Here is a 20,939-nt window from a genome sequence, read left to right on the forward strand (position 1 = left end):
GAACCAGTAAAAATTACTGCAAATATAATTCCATTTTCATGGGAGGTCCAAAGTTGAATGAGGACTATTCTTGGCAAACGCGATGTTTATCACAGTTGAATCCTACACAAATTCTCCCAGCTGGACCATTTTGGTCTCTGCATCCTACACAAACTGCACATTTAAATTCACTTCTGAATATAATACTATTCAACCCATTCCAACAGAGATGCCACAGCTGGTCACGTGCACCTGTTAAAGCGCAGCTCAAGAACTAAATGGACAAAGGCCAAGGAACAGCTGGTTTGGCTCCTCCATGGGCAGGCAATGCCATCTGATATTATGGGATCAGAATGGAAGCCAAAGAAAAGGCTGGAGGATGCATAATAGCAAATCAGTAGACAAGAACATCTAGCCCATCAAGAGTTTTCTTGTCCTTTAGGTTCTGTATGGGATTTGACAAGACTAATTTCTTCTTCTTTTAGTTCCAAGCCAGTTCCTCAACATCTGAAACAGCACAATGTGTAAATCCTTTTCCAATGTGTCTCCTAGCTAGAGACAAAGGAAAGCCCAGTTCAGTCATTGAGTTGTGCTAAGTTAGTTGACTTCAGGTGGGTTTGCAGTGGCAGAGGGTGCAGTTGGCTTCCTGGCTCCAAACTAGGAAGGTGTGAGTTGAAAGCCATTGGAACCTAGCTATATAAAGACATATCTACGAACAGGAATAAGATGTTATCCCATTGTCAAACAACCAGTAGACAATCGGTGGGATTTGATCTCATTGCGCTTCTTCTCTGGGTGGAAAAGTGGCTAAAAAGAAATAATTTTATGGGGCTACGTCCTGTTTTACAAGGCTGTCTGAAGAGCCAGTTGTTTTTTTTCTTTCAGACTCCTCCTAATGATAGTCTAAAATAGGCATTAAACCCTTTGCACATTTTAAAGAGCAGTCTAATGAATGGTCCCATTCTGAAACACCTGCCCTGTGGAAGTATGTGTGGGGACTACTCTGCTCAGAATTACTTGCTGTATCTTGGACCTATTAGCAGTCCTCAAATGTAACTATTTGGTATACTTAAAGTGGAACCACACAGAGTTGGCGTGATCACTGGATTCATAGCGTTGTAGTGATGTACAGCATGGAAACAGACCTTTCGGTCCAACTCGACCATGTTGAATAAATATCCCAAATAAATCTAGTCCCATTTGCCAGCATTTGGCCCACATGCCTCTAAACCTTTCCTATTCATATACCCATTCAGATGTCTTTTAAATGTTGTAATTGTACCAGCCTCCACCACTTCCTCTGGAAGCTCAGCTACCAGGCTTGAAGCAAAACACACTTTATTCTTGCACTGTAGTTAAAATACAGACAAAATAAGAAGAAAAAGCTTAACTGTTACTCTATCGAAATACTTAACAAGATAATATGTATGTTAACTACCGTTGATTAGCTATTCCAAGATAGTAACATCCCATAAACATACCCATAGCAGAGGCAAGTTCAGTAAAATCAATTGTCTCAATGCAACATTTCTCCATTCCAGGAGAAAAGGACATCAAGAGAAAATTCTGGGACAGAGAGAAAGAACTCAAAGATTTTGCTGTAGCATGGAAAGATGTATAGTAGCTTCCAAACCCCAACAGCTACTGAAAGTTAAACTAAAATCTTGGTTCTTGCTCCCACCCCTTCGAGCTGCTTCTATTGTTCCAACTTAAAAAAAAAAACCCTGAGGCCTCACAAGCTGTTCACATTATTGGGTTGGAACAGACCCCTCAGCAACTCTCCCTCAATTTCCCTTCATAAAAAAAATCAGGACAGAATACAACTCTTAAAGCCATAGTATTGTCATAGTATTTTCATATGTAACTGTTACCATATATTAGCTAGAACATTGGATTAAATTTCTTTTTGCCTCTGGGTTTTGTGAATAGATTCAACCAAGTTTGATATGATCCTTCTAATGCCTTCTGATAAACAGTCATCTAGACTCAAAATATTAGCTTGCTTTCTCTCCACAGATGTTGCCTTACCTGCTGTGCTTTCCAGCATTTTTGTTTTCAGTACAGATTCCAGCATTTGCAGTAATTTGCTGCTACATAGTGTCACAAAAGTGGATGCTTTGAACTTAATGGCAGGGGTATACTTTGAATTTGTATTGAAGTTGTTGATGAAGCAGCTTTACCCCATCATCAACATACTACATTGTGCTGAGGAAGGCTCAGTGACAAAGACTGGATTTCAGAGTAGCGTTGTTCCAAATACCCTTTGTGGTTTCTTAAGTTACAAATGATGAAACTCATAGGGTTGCAAAAATAAATAAAGTTACATCCAAAGACAGTGTGCAGTTGGAGGAACTCAGCAGGCCAGGCAGCATCAAAGGAACAGGAAAGCTGACGTTTCGGGTCGGGACCCTTCTTCAGCTTTCGTCCGCTTTCCTGTTCTTCTGATGCTGCCTGGCCTGCTGAGTTCCTCCAGCTCCATACTGTGTTATCTCTGACTCCAGCATCGGCAGTTCTTACTATCTCTGCATTCAAAGACACACTCTTTTTGCCACATAAGGCTAAATCTTATTCATTATAAATTTCTCATAGTCAGCTCTGTGCATTCAGTGGTATGAGCTATTCCCCCAAGTGGCCTGAGTATCTTATTATTACAGGATTTGACTTCCGCTGTCCAGTTTCAGCTTATACAGTATCATAAGGGTCGTAATAGTAACATCCCAATTTCCTGGATATTACACATGTATTTCCATCTGTCTGACAGCAGATTAAACAATACTTGGTCAGATGTGGTTTATCACAAATTATACAGTTTCATTTCATATCATATGAAAATATGTAGCCTACTACAATTGATACCACCTATCTTTCAGTAGTAATCTAAAATAAAGAGCATGCTACATTTCAATAAATCGGTGGATCTTACTTAATTTAAACAGAGTAGATCCTTTGCATCTTGTCCTGAAACTAATGTTAAAATTTGCTTTCCTGGTGTATTCTGATCTTTCCTTTTCAAAGATATTTCTACCTCAAGTTTGTTTTTTGCATTTGGTTACCTCGCTCCCTTTATTCCTCTACACAAAGCGAGTTCAAAAGGATTTTCTAACACAATAACTGTAGGGTGTTTTCTGACAAGCTAACAAATTGTTTATTGTTTATTATCTGGAGAGAATGTCTTTCATTTAACACAGTCACCCATTTTTGGCTTGGAAACTTCCCTTATAGATTCAAAGTATGTCAGTACTGTTTTTGCCAACTAATAAACTCTTTGTTTTCAAGTATATTTGCCTGGTAATTTATATTGACTGTTCTTTTTGGATGAACTGTTACCAAAATGGAATATTTGCATTCACTGAAATTACCATTTGCATAGAAGTACCAGTTTCAGGCAGGGGCAGATCACCAAGCTTACCCGTCTATGGAATTCTCTAGGTACATTTCTAATAATCTTGAATCTCATTTATTGGCAAAGAATCTGTCTAGTTCCATGTTGACACAAATTCAGATTACTTGTTCCAGGATAGTATAAGTAGTCAGAAAACAAGCAACTTTGAAGATTCTTAGGTCTTTGACGACCTCACCATAGTTTTTGCAACGCTATTGTGAGTAGAAAGCCAAAAAAAAAAATTGTGGGTGCTGAGATTACAAACAAAAATAGAAATTGCCGGGAAAGGTCAGCATGTGTGTTGGGTCCTGTTCTGAGGAAGGGTCACAGAACCTGAACTGTTAACTCTGATTCTTCTGCGCAGATGCTGCCAGACCTGCTGACTTTTCCCAGCAATTTCTGGTTTCGTTGCAATTGTGAGTAGATGTGTCATCCAGATTTCCTCCCTATAGTCCTCCCATCAGGTCTCCTCACTGCTACAACAGTGAAATTGTTCTTATGATGTTATGTTACTGTGACTGTGCTAAAATATTTCTCTTCATCCATCTTGATTTACCTACAAACTTTGCACAGTTGACCACATTGTCTGTTTCCAATGCCTCTATTCTGTCATTCATCTGGTTCATTATTTGCCATCAGAGAACTACCTGGTATCATTATATTGGCTGGCACACTGGGTTACATTTCGTTTTGCCTCTGGGTTTTATGAATAGATTCAACCAATATGATACTTCTTGTATAGATTGCAAGTGAATGTGTTTGATGGGGTTAAATCCAATTCCAAATCACTGAACCACAACATGTCCCATACACCGAACATATCGAGTTCTACCTCATCAACACTTTTTTCACCCATTTCCCACTATTTCTGATTCATCACACTGCTTATGCAACATGGAGAAGTGAATGAGCAGAAATCTCCTCCAACTAAATATGACAGAATGTTTGGGTATTTGGCCTTAGTTCCCTGAACAAACTCTATTCCGTAGCCAATGACTCAATGCCTTTCAATGGCATGATCCAAGGTCAGACCCTTTACAACCTTAGCAGCCTAACTCACCTCAAGGTTGAGTTTCTGGTCACACATTTGCTTCATTACCAAGACCTCCTACTTCTAACTCTAACATTACAAATCTGCACATGTGCCTCTTCTAATCTGAGGCTGAAACCTTCAACCAGACTTTGTTGCCTTTAGACTTGATTATTCCAACGTTCTCCTGGATCACCTCTCATCATTGATCATCAACTGAAGTCATAAAAATCACTGCTGCCTGTATCCTAAATTGCAGCACATTCTGTTCACCTCAGTGCTGTTTGACTCAAATTGGAACCATGTCTGCAATGCCTTGATTTTAAAATTCCCATCCTTGTCATTTTAAATTCCTCAAAGGTCTTATACCTCTCTGTCTCTATAGTCTCCTCCAGCTGTAAAATCCTACAGAATATCTGTCCTCTAATTCTGGCTTCCTGCATTTCCCAGGTTTTAATCCTTCACATTGCTGGCTTTATTTTGAGCTGCCCTGGACCAAAGCTCTGAATTTCTCCCTAAACCACTCAACATCACTACCTTTCTCTTCCTTTAAGCCACTCCCAAATAACATACTCTTTTGATGACGTTTACGTCACCTGTCCTAATATCGCCATGTATGACGCAGTGTCATGCTCCTGCACAATGACTCAAATATATAACACAGTGTCTCCAAAAGAGGAAAATATGTTTGAGTTATTACAATTGCCAGGATTAAATGTAATCCTCCTTTGTTTTCCCGGTTTACATATCTTGCTAAACTCATTGGGCATATTATAAACATCCTTTACTGGAGACAATATCCCAAAGCACATCACAGAAAAACTCGGGTTGCTTTCTCTTGAGCAGCTGGGGCTGAGGGGAGACTTGATAGAAGTTATAAAATTATGAGTTGGTTAGATAGGGTTGACGGTCAGAATATTTTTCCCAGAGCTGAAATGTCTAATACTAGGGGGCTTGCATTTAACGTTAAGGGGGAATGTTCAAAGGAGATGTGAGGGGCAAATTTTTTACACAGAACATGGTGGGAGTCTGGAATGCACTGCCAGGAGTGGTGGTGGAGGCAGATATGATAAGGGCTTTTAAAGGACTTTTAGATAAGCACATTAATATGCAAGGAATGGAGGGATATGGACCAACAGCAGGCAGAAGGGATCAGTTTCATTTGGTTTCATGTTTGGCACAACATCGTGGGCCAAAGGGCCCATTTCTGCGGTGTACAGTTCTATGTTCTAAAGATATACAGAGAATAGATGCAAGGTTAAAGAGAGAGAGGTTGGGAATGGTGATCAAAAACCTGGTCAGGGTTTTTAGAATCATAGCATCCTTACAGTGTAGAAGCAGGGTGTTTGGTCCATTGAGTCCATACTGAACCTCCAAAGAGAATGCCACCCAGACCCAGACCCTTTCCTTCCCGTGTAACCCTGCATTTCTCATGGCTAATCCACATAGCCTGCACATCTTTGGACTGTGGGAGGAAACCAGAGCATCCAGCAGAAACTGACACAGACACAAGGACAATGTGCAAACTCCATACATGCAATCGCCCAAGTGTAGAATTGAACCTGGGTCCCTGGCGCTGTGAGGCAACAGTACTAACTAATGAGCTATCATTAGGGGAGGGGTTTATAAGAGGAATGGTAGGTGAAGAAAAACAGGAATTGAGGGAAGGAATTCTAGAATGGAAGGACCAAGTTTACAAATAAAGAATCAAAGGTGTGGAGATGAAATTCACAGCTGACCTGTATCAGATGAGCAAAGGAGCTGAGACAGTAGGAGCGAGAATGGATAGAAATATACAATTGTTTTGATAGTGACTCTAAATTAAATCATATGTTGTAAACTTGCTTGCTCATTGTGTCATTTATTACTGCTTATATTATTCGTGATTATTAAATACACTATCTGAAAGGGTGGTACAAGCTGATCCAATAGGAAGTTTAAAAAGAAGTTGGATAAATACTTGAAGCAAAGGAATTACAAAGCTATAAGGAAACAGAGAGGGAGTGGGACCATTGTACACTCTAAATTTCTTCTGGAGTGCACAGGCTGAAAGGCATAATCCCTTTAACCTTTTTGCACTGTGCACAGACACACACACAAAATTAAAGGAACTGACTTATTTGAGCTTGTGTGGGATCTTTCAGATTTCTGTGCAGGTGTATGGCGACATACGAATTGAATGGATCTTTAAAACTGCTGGCACAGGCACTGTGGGAACAGGCCTCCTTTTCTCTGCATTATTCTATCATTCACAGCTTTATTCAATATACATATTAGAGAAATTCTGAGTGATATCACATATTGCTTACAATTCATACCTTGAATAGTAGAAGGGGCAAATTGTTGAAATGCTCAACTTGACTATTGAATCAATTTGCAGGTCACCTTGTGGATTTATCACAATGTTAACAGATCTCCATTTATAAAGCAGATCCAGCAGGCACTGCATGTAAATTTTCAATTTACTATATGGGTTTTTTAGTGGTGGAGGTTACTTGTTAAAAAAAAAACAAAAACATGGTAATTTTATTGTGGAGGGGTGTTCAGTTATATGTGATAACACTTCTGGGTAGAAAAAAAATTAAAGCAGACCCAGCCAGCATTGCAGGCAAATATTCAATTGGCTATAGGGGTGTTTAATGGTGGCAGTTACTAGTTTTCAAAAAATTAAAAATGTCACAGTGATTTCGTTGGTGGCAAGTTGTTTGTGACAACATTTCTGAGTTAAAAAAAAATAGACCCAGCAGGGCCTTGGTGGATGTCCAGCTCCTAGCCGATGCCATTTGTCACCTGAAAACGCAGTGCTCGAACCCAATGTTGTGCACCGGTTGGAAGATGTTCAGGTGTGCAGTAGAATCCTGTCTGTGCATACCCCTGCTCGGATGGAATTTCACATTGGTCCTAGGGTCCTGAACATCCATAGGAGCCCATGCCCTACAACCAGAGCTGCCTCTTTGGTATGTAAGGTGTGTCATCCCACCTCACAAAGAGGCTTTTCACGTACAGACCCTGCTGCATACCATCCACTCCAACGCCTACATCTGCCGACCAGACACACCTTGGTGTGCTTACTTACCACTGGGTCGCAGAGATCCTCAGTGGAGAGGTCTCTACGTGGGGATCCTCAAACTTTCTAGTGGGGACCAGGCGTAGAAGGTGTTGCATGCAGCAGTCCCTTACAACCGCAGCTTGCGACATTCATGGATTTCCAACTCAACTGTTTATTTTGTGGTGCTGTGGAGTCTGTGGACCACATTTATATTGGTTATGGGCATTTGTATCTCCATTTTAGTTACTTGAAAACTATGTTGTTGTGGTTTTAATTGCATTTCAGCCCTGCATTCCTGATCTTTAGGCATCCAGTGTGGAGGGTTGTGGGCAGATTGGAGAGCTTCCTTGTGGGTCTGCTCCTGGGCCATGCCAGGCTGGCTATAAACAGGTTCAGGCAGCGGGCTGTCTTGCTTTTTTTCCGCAGTTAGGTTTTTAGTTATTCATTCATGGGATTTTGGGCGTCTCTAGCTAGGTCAGCATTTAATTGCCCATCCCTAATTGCCTAGAGGGCAGTTAAGAGTTAACTACATTGCTGTGGGTTTGTAGTCACATATAGGCCATACTAGGTAATGAGGTTGGTTGGCTCGCCGAGCTGGTTTCTTGTTTCGCAGACATTTCATTACCACGCTGGATAGCATCCTCAGTGCAGCCTCCAATGAAGCGTTTTTAAACTCTGCGTTCCCAGGCGGGAGAAACACACCGATGCTTCATAGGAGGTTGCACTGAGGATGTTACTCAGCATGGTAATGAAACATCTGCGAAACAAGAAACCAACTCGGCGAGCCAACCAACATCAACACCCACAACTCGAGCTACAAATCTACTCCAAAACCATACCAGGTAAGGTTGGCAGTTTCCTCCCCTAAAGGACATTAGTGAACCAGATGGGTTTTTCCTCAAAATTGACAATGGATTCATGCTCATGATTAGACCAGTAATTCCTGAATTTTATTGAATTCAAATTCCACCATATGCCATGGCAGGATTCAAATCCGGATACCCAGGACATTACCTGCCTCTCTGATTATCGCTAGGCCATCGTCTCCCCATAAGGTTTTGCCCTGGTGTCCTTGAAGAAGAGCCATGCAATGTGTATCAATGCTCTTGATGCCTTTAGAGACAGATAAGCACTGTGGGGGAATACAGTGCTTTATTTTCCCCTCCAACTCCATTTGATTTAGTCCTTTCCTGCTCTCCATACAGCAACCCCCAACTTTGATGCTTTGCATTGCTCACAATGGGCTTTGCTTGTAAATACTCAATTGGAAACATGGGTGTTTTTACTGGTGGTGGTTAACTAGTTTAAAAAAAAGGAAAAATGTCACAATGATTTGGTGGCAGGAAGATGCTGAATTGTGTGTGATAACACTTCTGGGCAGAGAAGGAGGAAAAAATAAAGCAGACCTAGGATGGATCTGCAGAACTGTCTGTCCAGAGCTGGTTTTTAGCCTATGTATGTCATGAATAGTGGCTCTATTTTGATGTTCAGCAATAAATGATGTTCCTTTCCAGTCGGGCTTCCTGAGTTATTACACCCAGTCTCTATGGCATTCGTCTGATCCGTTTTCAGTGTTTCAGATCTGTGGAATTGGAACAAGCATAATTGATAATCCTTCAGAAATTGTAGCTTTGATTACTGAAGCAGATTTGATTTTTTTCTTAAAAAGTTATTATGAGAAATAAAATACAATATCATTAAAAACAATCCATAATCACTATCAAGATACTGTCCCCTCAAATATGCCCAACACCCTTTCCCTCAGGACCTTCCTAGGTGAAAGTCTCTTTGTTAAACAATTGTGAAAACCTTTCATAGAAACTCTCTCACAGGGTCTCCCTGGCCACAAATCCACATCCTTTAGTGTAATGGCAAGGCTCACCACAGAGAAAGAGGCTTATTCACACATTTTGGTTCCATCCCAAATTCATTCATTTTTTTTTGAAAAGCAGGTACTAAGATGATAATTAAGCACATTAACTAGTCAGACCATAAGGAAGTAGCCAGTATTTTGTCATTTGGGACTTGGACAGGAGACACTCTTGGACCACAGTGTGGAAAAAGCACTGTATTTCATGATTTTTGGAGCCGGAAAGTGCAGTTTTCTTGCCTAGTTAGTCCAACTTCAAACATACACTGATTAATGGCTTCGTCTTCTCAGGTTTAGGGATTGGGGCAAAGACACAGCAAACTCATTGTATACAAAAGTGTAAGAAAACTTGAGTACTTTAAAAATGTATAATTTGAAAATAATAATACTGAAATTGAATTGCAAATAAATTTTCTTGGACATGGTCTCTTGAAAAATTAAGAGCAGGAGGTAATGCAACACAGTGTCTGTTCTGACAAGATAAACAACTTATGCTCTTCTAACCTCCAGGCTCAAGGATTTCAATTTCTCAAGGCTCAGTAGGCAAACTATACAAAACTATCCTTACAGCTTAGAAGACTGTTGACCTCAGATGTCTTGAGCTTTGTGGATGATGTTTTATTCAATTTGAATTTATTTACTCTAGAAGCACCTGCTGAGCTTTGATGCTGGCAGCCAAAGGTCTATATATGCATGACGATTTTCAAAAGCTGACAGCTACTGGCACTGTGATTCTAAATTGAAAGATAAATTACAGGTATTATCAATCACAACCAATCAGCTCATGCAGTAAATTTGGGAAATTGTGGCCAAGATTATACTATGGCTCATTGGCTGATCTGTTGATTGGCTGCGCATAATAACAGATGTATTTTTATTGGGGCTCTTCTGGTGCAATGTTAATGTCTCTAACTCAGGGCTAGGAGGACTTGGTTTGATTCCTTCCTGCTCCAGAGGTAAGTAATAACTCTGGACAGGTTGATTAGAAACGACCTATACTTGTGGTGCAGTGGTAGTATCATCACTGCTAGGCTAGAAGTCTGGGTTCAAATCCCACTTCAGGATGTGACAGCCAGGGAGATGTCATGACATACCAAACAGGTTGATTAAAATAATACAAATGGGTGGCATCATATCAATGACGCCAAATACTATGAGAACTTGATGATTGGCCAATCAATAATGGATCAATAAAAAGGGATGAGGGGGTTTAAAAGATCAGAGAAGCATGGTCTATTGTCAGAGCAGCCTGCAAGATAATGGAGCATTGTCAACTGTGCTTCATTGGTTACACTTTTACCTCTTGAAATTTGGGAATTTAACTCCCACTTTGCAATCACTAAGAATGTGCTGCACTGTCAAGAGTTGCAGTCTTTCAGATGTAACATTCAACCCAGGCTCCAAATGCCAGTTCTGGTAGACATAAGATACTCTGGCACTCTTGCATAAGCAAAGGTGGGAGGTTAGTTTCCAACTTGTTGATACTTACCTTTCAATCAATGTCACAAAACCAATCATTGTTACATTGCTATAAAGGTGAAAAATGCAGATGCTGGGAATTTGAACAAAAAACAATGTGCTAGGGAAACCCAACAGATCTGGCAGCATCAGCAGAATGAGAAACAGCTATTAAATGATTTGGAAATCAAGTTCTGAAGAACAACCTTTGGAACAAAGCATTAACTCTGTTTTTAATCTCTCCAAAAATACTGTCAGACCTGCTAAATTTCTCCAGTACTTTCTGTTTTTATTGCCCTCATGCACTTTGTATGACAAGATCTGCCTGTACTGCACGCAAAACAAAACTTTTCACTGTACCTAGTTAAATGTAACTTTAATAAATCAAATCAGATCAAATAATTGCCTTTTTTTTGTACGGTATGCAAATTGGGTCTGCTATTCCTGGCACTGCAGTTCAAAAGCACTTTGGGAAGTCATGGTTGTAACTGGTTATGCAAGTTTTCTTTGACAGGAATGTCAGATTTTAATCTACAGTCTATGCACTTGTCATTGCCAAAAGTAAAAGCAGAGGCCAAGCAAATCTTTTTTTTTTTAAAACCTTTTGCTTCCATTACTTTCATCTAAATTTCTATTATGAATTAAAGCTTGATTTATTTGCTAAATTAGAGATCTATTTTGAATAGTTTATGACTGGTGGCAATTCCACAGCTACTCAAATCTCAGAATTTTACATTCTAGGGATTGAAGGTAGAACAATCAAGGCAGCAAATACACCAAGATAAAGTTTGGTGTTTATTTGCAAGGGTTTTATTTTTTTAAGTCGTCTGATGTCCCTCTGCCAGGCATTATCCTAAGTGGAAAGGGTGGGCTGGCAGCCAGACTGTCAAAGCCTTTGCCAATGCGCAAGCAAGTGAATTATGAAAACACGTCTCTCTTTGTACTGTTCCACATGCACCTCCCACAGCAGGAGATCTCTAAACAACAATTCACACTAAGAACACAAAACAATTGTTTTCCACTCTCATCTGGCTCACCTCAACTCCTCTGACCAGAGATTGAACCTGGATTAGGGGTTTTTATTGAAAATGCACCAGATGCCAATCAAGTACACTTTTATTCCAATTTTCACATTTTCAAGAAAGAAATATTTACTTACTAAGGGACATGAGACATCTGCTGCACAAATTACTACATAGAAACCAAGAGATAAAAGTTCAGTCTAGAGAACAAATAACAGTATAATTGATCTAAATTGTCCACATTAGTGTAAAATGTCTATGTTGCTACTAGTCATACTTACAAACAACATTATATTAACTGCTGGTTTCTGTCACACAAACGCAGAAATATAGCATACAGTTAAAGAAAATTCACTTTTAAATGTTTTATTGGTTATATTTGAATGTACATTTCAATTTATTTATTTTGGCAAAATTTTCAAACCATTTCCAATATCAAATGTAACTTCTACTAAAAGAAAAATTTCATACAAATTATTTTCATTGCTTTTATCAAAAAACAATATGGATTTCAGAAGACACAATTGGTTTTAAATATTAAGACCCTTATTTTAAAAAATTATACATATACTGGTAGGGAACACTTGTCTGCGGAACACACACCAGTCACTGTTTCATATTCCATCCCACCCTCTCTCATGTTAGTTGCCATTTTGAAAACAGCTGTCATTCAAATGGTGCCTCAGCCATAGTCTGGAGATCATGGAGTTAAATCCTATTACTGACATTTTAGCTCACATGCCTCAACATGGAATGCTTCATAAAAGGCAGTGTTCCTTGAGGAATGGAAGCGAGGGAGTAGTACAAGGGAGTTGGCTGCAAGGATTTTCAACACCGTGCACCTCAGCAATTTCACGGCTCCTTCATTAGGACCATTGAGCAGCATCTGAAGCAAGTTAGGCAGAAATTGGCGGCCCTGACTAACCAGATGAGAGGGACATTTTATTCAATGTTAGCCTCTCGGATACTTCACATCTTAAATTTTAATCAAATATATTAATATCTGGAAGGATATTTTGTACGTTAATGATTATGTCATGAAGTTAAACAGTTTGATATGTTGTCAGTTCAGTAACTAGGGATGTCTTAAATGATTAAACAGTACACAACAAAGGAAATTACTTCACGTTCTCACCATTTTTTCCTCTAATTCCTTTACACTGTAAACACTTATGACCAAAATCTTATGACATTAAATATACATAGCCCTGAAATTCCTGGGCTGGTTGGGATTATACATCAGCAGCAGAATCAATGCTGAGCCCAGTACTGCCTCTACATTCTGCCAGAGATTAAAAGCATCACCGTTTGCAGAAGCCACCTGGCCAGTTCCATCATTTGTCAGTAAATCTTGGCAGCCCCATCATCAGTACTCTCATGTCAAGAATATCTACTGGAGGTGCAATCCATATCAGCACCAAGTATCAGATTCTTAAATGTAATTGATTGTTGCACCAACTTCCATTTACTAAAAACAGCCAATTCTGAAATAAAACATTATTCTGGTTTTCCCAATTCCTCCTATCAAGGTTAGATGCCCCAGAAATCACACTGGCATCAGTCTTCCTATACAATAGCTTCAACACAAGCACAGGTTTAGAATTGGGTGTGGAGCAGACTGACAACTGGAGCTCCCATTGCACCATAATTCCTGTGTTTGGCATCTCAGGCATTTCAGCCCTGCTGTTAATTAACTTCGGAGATCAAAGGCTACACTTTGATTGGGGGTTGGGGGGGATAGTGGTGGGAAAATGAAAAATTTAAACTAATAGTTTGCACATTACAGTTTTCCCAGTTTAATGCAGTCACTCTAAAACACTTCACAGAATAGGCTTATTCAGGTTTTATTTTAGGTTTTCTTTCCTTATATCAGTATGCTTTTTTTTGTGAGGGTCGGATTAAAAGTGCTATCAATTCTGCTTCATTATACCATACTATTCAAAGTCCGTGTCCTTTTTTTCCCCCTAAAGAATTGAATGGTTAACTAATGGGTGGCTGAATTTGACGGACCGGAAAGGTGACGTCTTCTATTTATTGTCCCTAAAGTTAGTTAGTTCTATGTCAATACAGGGCCGAACTCTACAGTCAACACATAGACCCCGGTCGAGCTTCCTCTTTTCACCTTTATCAGATTCTGCACTCCTGGGTACAGTAACAGGTACATACAATAACTTAACAGCCCACCAAGAAAATATGAACAAGCTACTTGAGCATGTTATCACAGGATAAATTTCATTCCTACATCAAATAAAACTACTTTCAGGACAGGAGGAACAAAGGGGTAAAGACTACTACCTTAATTCTGTAAAACGCATGTGAATATCTCCCACCCAGCCAAAAAAATCGTGACACACAAAAACGTGTAAGAAAGGAAATTACAGTCTCCAGTTGAAGCACCTGTAGACACGTTTACTGAGGGGAGTGCAACTTTATACATAGAGATTAAACACTGTAGTTTGTGCTAAAATACAGCAGTTCTTTTTTAAATAAATGTCTATTCTATAAAGTACCTTAGCTCAGTTAAGTTTAATATCTGTGTGATTCTTAATAGGGTCGGTCTCTCTTCACAACATCAAACAGATTTCACAGGCTCAAATGATTCACTCCTTCAGAAGTACGGTACCTACACCTTGTCACTCCGCGAAAAGAAACAACATTACTCGTCCAAATTGACTAAGAATTTCTTGGCACAGACGAGAGTCGAGTTGTGGACGGTGTCCCACATTTGGAGCAGCCCCTCGGGGCTCAGTTTGTGGATGACCACCAGGTTTTTGTAGAAGCACGGGTCACTGTTCATGGGGCTGACCCGGCGCTTGACGATGCCGAACGTCCTGAAGGCGTAGTGCAGCTGCGGCTCGACGCCTACCTTCTGCAGGCACATGCCCAGGTAGACGTCGTCGATGGGGTACAGCTCGATGCCCTCTGAGGCGGTGAGCAGCCGACGGGCCAGGGCCGACGCCATGAGGAAGCCGCCCCCGCCGGCGTAAGGCGGGTAAGGCCGGTCGTGCAGCTGCTTGGGGATGAAGTACTTGCTCTGGTGGTTGCGGATGGGCAGCGCGCGCGAAATGACGTCGCCCGCGAACAGGTTCTCGCGCCGCGGCCCCTCGCTCTGCGACGCCAGGAATTCCAGAAGGTTCTCGGTGTTGACGAAGACGTCGTCGTCGCCCTTGAAGATGAAGCGGGTGCCGCGGCAGTAGATGTCGAACCACTTGAGGAAGTTGACCTCCTTGAGGGTCAGGTTGAAGAAGGTGTCCATGAAATCCCACTGCAGGATGTCGCCGTACAGCCGGTCCTCGTATTCCAGAAGCTTCTGCAGGTTCCTCCGGTCCTTGCCGGCGGCCGGCGTGCCCAGCAGAAAGATGGTCCTGATTCTGCGGCCGCCCATGGTGAGTTCCCGACCCCAGGTCTTCCTGACAGCCGCCCGGCGGTCGTGCTGCTCAATGACCGACTTGACGGCGATGAGCAGGTGAGGCGACCCGGACTCCCGTTCTCCTCCCGACGAGGGTCGGCACTTTTCCGGATGGTTGAGTAGCAGCGGGAAATAACGGCAGTGCCGGTAAAGGACGTACTGCTGGAAGCGGCTGTCCAGCCCCGAGAACCAGGGCAGGCTCCGCACTGAGGCGTTCGGACTGCAATCGGTGACCGTTATATCCCAGGCCGGGCTGCTGAGATTCGCCGATCCCGCTGCCGGACCCAGCTGTGCCTCTTCGGAGCCCGGAGCTGGAGCCGCCGCCGCGCCCGCGTTACTCCCGTTATTGTTAGCTCCGCTCCGATAGATGATGTTCTCGGCTTCCAGCCAGCCCCCCACTGCCACCTCCAGCTGTCTCCTGCCTCCTCCTCTTCCTCCTCCGCCGGCGGAGGCCTCCCCCCGGAGCCCCGCGTTCGGGCTCAGGCCATCCCCCAGTTTGAGTTTCTGGAGGAGGGCCAGGACGGCGAAGAGCAGCGACAGGCTCAGCAGTGTCTTCAGGAGCTTCCTCTTGCGGAAGATGTAGTCCATGATCGGAGGGGGAAGGGGCTGAGTGAGACAGAGAGGGGAGAGATCTCCTCCACCCTCCCTTTCTCCCCTTCCCCCAGGCTGCAGCCCCGGGCGGAGCGGTCTCAGAGCGTCGGGCACTGCCCGAGCCGCTGCCTTAACCAGCCCGTCCCCGGGGTACACGGGGAGCCGGAGCCCGGGCACATGGCCCCCTGTCCCGGCGAAAGTTTGGGAGAGGGAGGTCTCTGGCCGTTAAGACTGGCCTCTGGGGTCCGGGAGTAAAAGGGGGAATTATACTGTTTGGGCTTCCTGGAGGACTCCCTCGCTTGTGGAGCTGGGGACACGGAGCTGCTCACTCGGGGCTCTCGGCCATCAGACTGAGCTCGTTGCCAGAAGAGGAGGAGAGTCAGGTTTTCCGAAGAGGAGATGAATCTCCCTTTCACTTTTTTTTCGCTCTCTTTCCCCACCTCCCCGTGATTCCTTTGCTTTCCTCCTCCTCCTCTTGGCAATACCAAGCAGCTCCAGCTGCTTCGGTGCGAATTTTATGTTGCCTTTGCGAGCGTCTTTTACACAAACCATATCTTCCAGACTGGCGGTCCTAATTGGGAATTCCTTGGCCTTTTAGTCAGTTTATTAGTTCTGATTGTCGTTTTCAAATAATTCTTTCAAACTCCTTTTTGGTTGATCTGTAAGGCAGTGACCTATGTTGCCTTTGCTACCAAATCAAATAATAAATATTAAAGGAACATATCCCTAAGACTGCACTCATATGAGGAACAATAAATATCAGTGCATAATACAATGACAATGCACAAATAATTAAATCATGGTACAATTGCAATTATTGACTATTCTCCAATATACCATGCTGACCAGTTCCAGAGAACCTCAAGCATACCAATGGACACAGCATGTTCTCACTCCAGATTCATTTGGATGTGGTCAAAACCATACTGGAGAGGCAGGAAGGCAGAGCAATTTTCTCTCTGCCTTTCCTCCCCTTTTCAGGCTGCCTACTTGACCATTTTGACCAAGAGGGGACCAACTTGCTTGACCCTATTCCACCCTGGGCAGCTGAACATTGGAGTTATTTGAAGTTGGAGAGCAGCCCCTTCAAATATTCAAACTACTCACATTGTGAGGCAGAGGCTCCACAAATAAACCCATTCTCAGTCATGGGAGAAGCCAGCGCATCATTCCAAAAGGTAAGACTGAAGCATTTGCAACAAACTTCAGCCGGAAGTGCTCGGTGGATGATCCATCGTGGCCTTCCCCAGAGGACCCCAGCGTGCCAGTCTTTAGCCAATTCAGTTTGTTCCACATGATATCAAGAAATGGTTGGGGGCACAGGATACTGCAAAGGCTATGAGTCCTGACAACATTCCAGTATAGTACTGAAGACGTGCTGCAAAATATTCCCCCCACTCCCCCAGCCAAGCTGGCAGCTACCTAACAACGTGGAAAATACCCAGGACATATTCATACTGGCCAATTAATGGCCTACCAGTTTACTCTTGATCATTAGTGAAGTGATGGCATGTGCCATCAACTGTGCAATCAGGCAGCACCTGCTCCACAATAACCTGCTCACCGACACTCAGTTTGGGCTCTGCAAGGGACACTCAGCTCCGGACCACATTACAGATCTTTGTTCATACATAGACTAAAGAGCTGAATTCCAGAGGTGAGGTGAGAGTTACAACCCTTGACATCATGGTTGCATTTGACCAAGAATGACATCAAGGAGCAGGTACAAAACTAGAGTCAATGGGAATCGGGGTGGGGGGACTTTCTGCTAGTGGAGTCGTACCTGGAACATAGGAAGATGGTTGTGGTTGTTGGAGGTCAGTTATTGCAATTCTAAGACATCTCTGCAGGAGTTTCTCAGGGCAGTATCTTAGGCCCGACCATCTTCAGTTGCTTCATTGATGACCTTCCTTCCATTATAAGGTCAGAAGTGGGGATTTTTGCCCATGATTGCACAGTATTCAGCATTGTTTGCGACTCCTCAGAAACTGAAGCAGTGCATGTTCCAATGCAACATGACCTGGATATTATCCAAGTTTGGGCTGACAAGTAACATTTGTGCTACACAAATGCCAGGCACTGATCATTTGCAATAAGAGATAATCTAATCACTGCCCAATGACATTCAATGACATTAGCATCTTGTCCCCTCTATCACATCCTGAGGGTAACTATTGATCAGAAACAGAACTGGACTAAACATATAAATACGGTGGCTGCAAGAGTAGGTCAGAGGCTATGAATACTATTGTGAGTAACTCACCTCCTGATTCCCCAAAGCCTATAGATAAGGCACAGGTCAGGAATGTAATGGAATCTTCCCTACTCGATTGTATAAACGCAAAAACACTTGAGAAGCTTGACACCACTGAAGACAAAGCAGTCCACTAGATTGGCACCACATCCACAAATATTCAGTACCTCTATCACCACTGCTTATCAGCAGTGCGTTCTGTCTACAAGATGCACTGTAAAAATCACCAAAGCCTCTGGTAGAGCACCTTCCAAATCTTCGACCACTCATCTAAAAGTCAAGGGCAGAGATGTATGGAAATACCCCATCACCTGCATGTTCCCCTCCAAGCCTCTCTCCATCCTAGAAATATATTGCCACTTGTTCAGTGTTGCTGGGTCAAAATCCTCAAATTCCCTTTCTAATGGTATTATGGCTCTACTTACAGCTCATAGACTGCAGAGGTTCAAAAAGGTAATTCATCACTACCTTCTCAAGGAACTAGGGCTGGGCAATAAGCGTGGCCCAGCCAGCAACACTAGTGAATATAAAAAAATCTACTGAACTCCTGCAGTCTTAAGCTAGAGACTCCATATTCATTTGCAAGGGAAATCATTACCTCAGTTTTCCTTATTCCTTCGCAGACTAATACTATCCTTTACAGACCCTTTCATCACTTTGCAGCTGCTGCTGTCCCGATTTTGCTACACCTCACTTTGTAGCCCCTCCTCCCTTTGCCACTCCTCTCTCTGGCTCTACTACGCCTTTGACTCGTTGTAGCTCCAACTCTGCTTTGTGGCCCCATCTCCATTTGGCTACCCATTTCAGCACTTTGCAGCTCTCCCCCTTATGAAATCCCTGTCTCAGCTTTGCTGCCTCCTTTGTAGCCCTTCTGCCCCCAAACCATTACCTTCAGTATTTGAATGGGAATTGGGTGCCAATGACTAGGCCAGCATTTACTACTCATCCCTAATTGCCTTTGAGAAGAAACTGTTGAGATGCCTCTTGAACTACAGCAGTCTGTGTGGTGTAGGTATATCCACAGCGCTGCTCAGGAGAGAGTTCCAGAGCATTGATAGAACAATGGTGAAGAAATGGCAATATAGTTCCAAGATGATATATATTTCCATCTCACCTCAAGCCCCTGTCTTTGTCAGCCTTACTCCCAGTAGCCCTAATCTTCACTAACCTCGCTCACTGGACATCAACCTCATCAGCCTCACCCCCAGTGGCTCTCATTCACATCACTCCCACCCGTTGATCCCCAGCCTATGTCCTGGTGGCTCTTTTCCTCACGAACCTCTAGTCAGGTCCCAGCCTCACCATCTTCACTCTTGGTGGCCCTCATCCTCACCAGTTTTGCTTGCCAGGCTCCAGCCTCCTGTGTTGGTTCAGGCCTGGTGGCCTTGCTACTGCTGGCCCTTATCCTTGCCAACCTCATTCTCCTTGGATGTTGTTCTACTTTCTCTGGCTGCATTGTTTCCAATTCCTGTTTACTCTGGCCTTGCTGCCTCCTGCCTATCACCTTCTCATTGCTGCTCTGATCACAGTTTGCTTCTCTCTTGAGTCTATTAGCAGCAAATGGTCTAGAGAGAACTAGTCAATGACTGGAGCAGCAATTCCTCAGAGATTCTGTCCAATTTGTTTATAAGGAGACTTTCCTTCTTGCTCACCCTGTCACTGAATTTTCCCAGCTATTTTGGTGACCTCTGGATGTGAATTTGCTTTTCACCCTGTTTGTTTTAAGTGTTGCTAGAATGCTGATGGTGCCAGTTTCTGCATTGGAATTCTTGCCTTTACTAGATGGTATGATGGGACATCAAGGATTACTTTTGAGTTTTGCCCCTTCACAATGCTTAGATCAGTGCCCTGTTAAATTTCCCAACTAAAGGGCACTGTAGGATTGAGTGTCCACTGGCCATATGTTATCATTTAATTCTGGGACCAGTTCTATCTCCTATCGCTTTATTATTCATTTTAATTTAATAAGGCTATTTTATTCTGTCAGCACTTGCAAAATGTTTTCCTGTCCAGTGACTCAGTGTCACCACTGCTGGTTTAATTTATAAAGAGCTCTTGTTTCGCACAAACTGGTGATTGTAACTGTTGGCTGGAACTCATAATGAACAACGAGTGTCCACCCTTTCCCTGCAATAAGAAGGAAGACTGCACAATCATAGACAACAAAACAGTACCAGGAGATGCTAACTATCAGGAAAGAATGAACAGTAAAACTGCCTTACATTCTGACCGCCTTGTGTTTAAGGCTGACATGCCATTTGCCATGCTAATTGCTTGTTGACTTGCAGAACTAATAGTTTGCTGTTATTACTGTTCAAGAACCTCCCAATTGCCTCTTGTGATCTGAGTGTCCCCACCTCTGAGCCAGAGGCCTGGGTTTAAATCTCATCTACCCTAGACATATGTCATAGCTATCTAAACAGGTTGATTAAAAACATCTACAAAAATTCCAAATTCCTCTAAATTAAGTATTTGCTCACCTTTTAAAAATGCCCTGCTTTTCCATTTTTCCCATGGAAGTGAACAATTTTACACTTTGACCCTTCTACTAGTATGAAGAAAAATACCTTGGAATTGTAAGATGTCTCTTTGTGAATAGGACACTTTCAACATGTTGTTCTATTGAAGAATGACCATAAAATACAGGATTAGAAGAAGGCCATTCAGCCCATCAATCTGTTCTGTCACTCAATGAGATAATGGCTGATCTGACAATTTCCAACTCCACTTTTCTGCCTTTTTCTGATACCCATTGATTAGCTTACTGGTTAAAATCTATTTCAGCCATGAATATGATCATAATTGTTCTTTTAAAATTTGTTCTGTTAAGACCTTGACTAGTTGCTTTTCTCTTTATGTTTGACAGAATTTAACTAGCTTTTGATAATCACACCT

General features: G+C 42.5%; 1 protein-coding gene across 1 annotated transcript; it reads right to left on the minus strand.

The window, feature by feature from the left end:
* Positions 1–12,140: 12,140 nt before the first annotated feature.
* b3gnt7l (UDP-GlcNAc:betaGal beta-1,3-N-acetylglucosaminyltransferase 7, like) lies at positions 12,141–16,504 on the minus strand. Its single transcript, XM_020523396.2, has one exon. It carries the CDS (start codon positions 15,785–15,787, stop codon positions 14,447–14,449), a length of 1,341 nt encoding a protein of 446 aa, XP_020378985.1. The 5' UTR covers positions 15,788–16,504; the 3' UTR covers positions 12,141–14,446.
* Between the last annotated feature and the right edge of the window lie 4,435 nt (positions 16,505–20,939).

This window comes from Rhincodon typus, chromosome 31 (genome assembly GCF_021869965.1).
Source record: "Rhincodon typus isolate 14 chromosome 31, sRhiTyp1.1, whole genome shotgun sequence".
Taxonomy (NCBI): domain Eukaryota; kingdom Metazoa; phylum Chordata; class Chondrichthyes; order Orectolobiformes; family Rhincodontidae; genus Rhincodon; species Rhincodon typus.

Excerpts from the sequence above, each read along its gene's own strand:
- b3gnt7l (XM_020523396.2), bottom strand. The coding sequence starts at position 15,787 with ATGGACTACATCTTCCGCAAGAGGAAGCTCCTGAAGACACTGCTGAGC.